The sequence below is a fragment of the Lactuca virosa genome, chromosome 9, assembly GCF_052849685.1.
Source record: "Lactuca virosa cultivar CGN04683 chromosome 9, Lactuca_virosa_CGN04683_v6, whole genome shotgun sequence".
Lineage (NCBI taxonomy): Eukaryota > Viridiplantae > Streptophyta > Magnoliopsida > Asterales > Asteraceae > Lactuca > Lactuca virosa.
In genome coordinates, this window is record NC_136434.1 from 127,996,981 (window position 1) to 128,002,642 (window position 5,662).

Below are 5,662 nucleotides of genomic sequence, written 5' to 3' on the forward strand. Positions count from 1 at the left end.
TTAATAATAACAATTGGTTTTAAAATTAATAAGCAATAATTATAAATAATAAAATCAAATTACATGGATATGTCATATTATCCATGCAAGTCTCTTTTGAAATGCAAATTGTCTATCTTATCACTTTATTATTTAGTGTATGTTTCACATTTTAATAATAATATTAAGTGTTTCTTAAAAGTCTTCTTTAACTTATTATTAATAATAAGTGGTTTAAAACTAATGAATAACAATTTTAAATGATAATAACATCAAATTATAAATTACATTTAGCTATAAATAAATTATATTATAAATGAACATCATTATTGAAATTAGAAAATGATCGCATAAGTAAAAATATAATTAATCAATAATAATAATTGTTAAAAATAATAACAAATAGATACTTATATTTAATTCTATTAATGAGGAATGTGAGTTGATGTAAATGAATATTATTGTTCAAAATAATAGAGATTATATATATATATATATATATATATATATATATATATATATATATATATATATATATATATATATATAATAGTGTAAAAATATTATCTCAAAGTTAATGTCAATAACATAACCATTTTAAATATATATTTTTCAATATTTTAACAATATATTTTTAATCTTCGCTGCGCAACGCGCGGGAATTCGTCTAGTATTCTATAAGACAATATAAAACCACCGCTCGGACACTTACTTTACTTGAAAAGCTTTGGACAACTTTTAGTCTCTACACTTTACCTCTTGCCTGCGCTGCTGTCGTCATTTTCTACTTCGTCTAAGCTCCACAATGAGGAAAAGGGCTGATCGAGTCAAGGTGCTTTCTTCAATTACCTCTTTTATATGTAATGGTTACTTGTGAATTGTTTGCGATTAGTGATTTAGCAATTCAGTTTTCCAGTGTGGGCATTTTGAAATCTAAAGCAACTGAAGTTAATTGTGACAATCAGATGTTGATTATCCTCCGAAATTTTGTTTCCATGGGCTATCATCTATCGTTAATGAGTATATATATAGTTGTTCTAGGGATTCGCCGACTGCAATTTGCAAGCTGCATATTGGAATTTCTTAATTTCGCTGCTAAAATAGCAAATGTGACGATTTCAGCTGTTAAATATCAATCTGATATGTTTTGATAATGCGTAAAAGGATAAAGTTTGCAGACAATCATTTATCTTTAATGAACATACTCTTCACCTAGGGTTTCATTGAAAGCTGTAACCTTGTTCCGTTTTACATATATACAAATAATTTTGATTTTTTACATTATTAATGACATGCATTCTGTGAAGGGTGGTCGTCGAGGATTAAAGTCAAAAGATTTCATCAACCAAATGCCGGACAAGGTTCTTCTTGTGATAATGTCACTTTTGTCAATCAAGGATGCTGTGGTCACTGGCAGTCTCTCCACAAGATGGAGATTCTTGTGGTGCAAGTTACACAAACTGGAATTCGATGCTGGTGAAACATTAAATGATATTGTTACAGATCGGAAGCTTCTTCGTGAAGCACGATCTAAGTTCTTCAAACAGGTCAACGATGTAATCGAAAGTTACAACCAACCTGTAATTCAACACGTCCGGATTCGTTTCGATTTGTATGCAGGTAATGCAGAAGTTATTGATAAGTGGCTCCAATTTGCAGCTGACAAGAAAGTTGAAATGCTTGAATTGGATTTTATGAAGCACGGTATTAAGATCCGTGATTCTTTTTTTAATTATGATTTCCCATTCCGGTTATCAGATAGAAATATAGAGCACCTTTTCGAATGGCCATCATCAGCTGTTGCAGTTGTGGAGCTAATTTCTCTGAAAAAGCTCGTCTTGAAGAGCGTTAACGTGAGTGATGCAATCTTAGAGGAACTTCTAATAAATTCTCCACAACTTGAAATGCTTTGTATCCATCGCTCCGCGTACTTGACGCATGTTGAAGTAGGTGGAAAAGCTCTCAACTTGAAACACTTAGAAATAACAAACTGTTTTGAGGTTGAATCCATTTATTTATATGATTTTAACCTTATATCATTCATCTACAACGGTCAAGCCATAGATTTAGGTCTCACTGATCTTCCAAAGCTCAAAGAACTGGATATTGGTCGAGGACTCGCAAGGATAAAAACTAATGTATTTGGGAAAATATCAACTTGTTTTTCATACATTCAAGCTCTTTCATTCAAAATAGGCCAACCAAAGGTTAGTAGTTAATCTCTAATGTGTTTTATAATGTATAATGGAAATATCATGAGAGTAATAATTCTTGTTTTTGCAGCAAAGTTTAATCCTTGCTTCCATTCCTGAACTACCAAATGTCAAGAACCTGAGGTTGACAATTGGAGGTCATGAAGATGATTCCCTGCTAGAGGTCGCTTCACTAGCAAACTCATGTCCAAGTTTGGAGGCTTTTCAGATTAAGGTACTTATGTTATGTCCAATTAAGAAGTTCATTTAATTGTCAATATATCGGGTTTAGGCTAAACGCTGTTCTTATTATTGTCCTTGCTAATATTAACTATGAGAACATGTTATACTTCTCTGTCCACATGTTCTCTTATGAACGGCATTAGTGTTTTTTTGCATGTAATCTTGCAAGACACAATAAGCATCGACATCGAAAACTATGGGTTTAAGAAATTTGTTAAAATCAAATAAGAATTGTGTTACAAAAAACATACCCTATTGCCCAGTCCTACAGAAATGGCGTAAGGAGGAGGTAAGATGTAGGCGACAAAACCTTCATCCATAGATGACCTCTAACTTAGAAAGAAACATTATAACCATACAACAAAGAGCTGTAAAAAATAACTACCAGGTCTAGCATTCAACAGTCTTTGAGGTTGTAAGCAACCAGCATTTCTCACTTACGTTACTTGCCGCGAAGTGGTTGACAGTCTATATATTTTTCTCCTTTGGATGCCTTGTTTACCTTTTTAAGAAGTGTTAGTTTATTGATCCACAGTATGAAATAAACATTGTAACGGTAAAATTACCATTAAATTAACGTTTGTTCATTGTTTAATTGCTGTACTTACTTTAGTCTATCATATTTGGTATTTTATTAAAAATTATGTTTTTTGTTGATCCTACGATGCCGTTCACTTTTCTTATTCTTTATGAGATTACAAAACTAGATATATATTGTGTGTGAGGTTTTCCAAATCGTGCGATTCTTTAAATAAAATATGATATGGCAGATCTCTTTGTACAGATATTGTTAACAAATCGGATGATAGTTTTGCTTTTTATGAATTATTACAATAATCATGCATGTAATCAAATTACGGTAGTTGCTGTTTAAACTTTAAACCACTATTATGTTGACAAAACAAGTATTGTTCTTCATAGGAGGAATTGTGAACTTAATGTCATCATGTCATTGAATTTTGCAGCTCATATGGATTTCACCGATCAAAAAGAGAAGGGATGTAAGGCGTGGTGTGACATGTCCCCATGAACACCTGAAGCTACTTGAGATTCAGGGGTATTATGGTCGAGGGAGTGATCTGGAACTTGTGGCTTACTTCATAGACAATGCTGTGGCGCTGAAAGAAATTTTGATTGATCCTCGATGCCAGGCTCAAAAGGGAACTTCAACATCAATGAGGTTCTCCAACATGAATGAGAACACTGCTCGATGTTCTGCGAAGAGGCAGCTCCAATCAATAACGCCACGAGGTGTTAAATTGGTGATTCTTTAATTGTTTTTGTTGATGTATGTTTTAATTGTGATGAACCACCATGGGTGTAAAGATCATGTCCTCCCTTTTAAAGATGGCTACTGTGGTGGTGCATCCATGGATGGTGTAAACATGGCTAATGGCCCAATGTTTGACTTCGCTCATCTAAGAAAGCCTTATAGTTTTTTATACAAATACGAACTACAGTAGGATCATGTTCCTGATTGTTAATTCATTTAGTTACCAAATCATTTTATTATCACAAACAAAAAACTTGATGTTAAATTGAAAAAGGTATTTGTTACTATGCTAAAATGTTTCACAATTCTTGACAGCATTCGAGATAAATGTGAGTTACACATTGTATAGTTACTGCTCATGTGATCTTTATCGGTCTAGATGTAACCTTTAATTCCTGTTATAAGATATAACTATAACTGGAACCACTCTTTCTTTAGAGGACGAAACTCACAAAATTATGTTGATTAAAGTGAAGTGATATTAATTACTTTAATTACATTGAGCAACAAACATATTTATTTGTTTATCAGTTTATCAAGTTATGCAATATTTTTATTATGGTCACTTAATTTTGACATGTTTTTTTAGTGACTTTCGCTGGTTTGAAAAATATTCAATTTAAAATTGGTCGGAATGAATTTCGTTTTAAACTATCATTCAATCGTACTTAATTTGAGCAACATCATTTTCTTTGTAACCGGCTTCGTGTATGAGATTTGGTGAATTCTTGAAAACTTGATTGACAGAGTTAAAGTTTCAAGCAAATTGTGGATGTAGAATTATTTTCTTATTTGACATGATAATCACTGAGTCAGTCCTAGGTACCATTGTCATGTAAAAAGCATTGTTTTTTCTTTTGATATAGCAATTAGAACTGAAACTATCACAATCATCATCAATTTTTTACCATTTAATTTATTTAACACTTTTCAAGGTATTTTGTAATAGTTAATGGGAAATAGGTGAGGGAGTGTCCGTATAAGGAATGTCTGAAGGTGATGATGGAAGAATAATGAGTTCGGTTTGGTGGCGAAACCGAAAGGGAAGAGGGGTGTCAGATTAATCATCAATAAAGGTATAAGGAGGTGATTTAGTTGGAGTAACAAAATGGAAAGGAAATGTGTTTTCATCGGATGTAACATGATGAGATATGATAATTTTGTGAGAGTATAAGTCAACATAACGGTACCCATGATGATGAGATGGGTAGCCAAAAAAGTTGCATGGTATGGAGCGGGGTGAGAGCAGCTGTAGATCCAGAAAGAAAAAGTTAGGGGTTGCACAAATTTTATAGGGATTGCACTATTAGAAAAACTCATTTCTGAAGCCAGTTTTCATCAAAAAATCGTCAATAAACCTATGAATTTTTACTAAATTCACAATTATTAGACTTTATGATGGATTGCCAACGAATTCATGACAGATTTGTGATGAATTTCCAAAGAATTTATGACGGATTTTAATGAATTCTCACTAAATTTGTATTTTACGGCAAGGTCAGAGTTTATAGGGTATTGGATGTAAGGGAAACAAAGACATCCCAAAACACATATAGGTTAGTGTAGTTTGGGGTGTTGCTTTATTATGCGGAAGTGAGATGTTTTATTTTTTTTTATTGAGGTGGACGGTTATATGTTGAGAAATTGGGTATCCATGTGAAGGGTTTCCACCCTATATGTAAGTGGCATGTGAGCATAAAAGATGAGGGTACGTATGATATTGTTTATTGTACGAAACATTTATTCTAATGTACCATTTTAAGTAAGGTGTGAGGACATGAGAATCGAAATTGAATACTTTTGTGGAAAAGTATTCATTGTTTGTTGTTGTATAACTACTACAAACTGGCAAATAGAATACCCCTTATAGAGTATAGTTACACAAAAATCCGTATTGAATTACAGATAGAGTACTAGTCATATACTAAAAACCGTGTTGTTTTATTTATGTTTTCATTGGCAAAATCAAATAGGA

At 32.5% G+C, this 5,662-nt stretch overlaps 1 protein-coding gene across 1 annotated transcript; it reads left to right on the forward strand.

The window, feature by feature from the left end:
* Window positions 1-1,271: 1,271 nt before the first annotated feature.
* On the forward strand, window positions 1,272-3,688 carry LOC145139779 (F-box/FBD/LRR-repeat protein At5g53840-like). Its single transcript, XM_079073483.1, has 3 exons — window positions 1,272-2,186; window positions 2,263-2,406; window positions 3,380-3,688. The coding sequence occupies exons 1-3, from the start codon at window positions 1,272-1,274 to the stop codon at window positions 3,686-3,688; spliced, it is 1,368 nt and encodes a 455-aa protein (XP_078929609.1).
* The last annotated feature ends 1,974 nt before the right edge of the window (window positions 3,689-5,662 follow it).

What these genes read in the sequence shown, in the direction of transcription:
- LOC145139779 (XM_079073483.1), top strand. Translation starts at nt 1,272, where the DNA reads ATGCATTCTGTGAAGGGTGGTCGTCGAGGATTAAAGTCAAAAGATTTC. An exon ending in TCAAAATAGGCCAACCAAAG is followed by an intron (nt 2,187 to 2,262) that starts GTTAGTAGTTAA and finishes TTGTTTTTGCAG; the next exon opens with CAAAGTTTAATCCTTGCTTC. An exon ending in TGGAGGCTTTTCAGATTAAG is followed by an intron (nt 2,407 to 3,379) that starts GTACTTATGTTA and finishes TGAATTTTGCAG; the next exon opens with CTCATATGGATTTCACCGAT.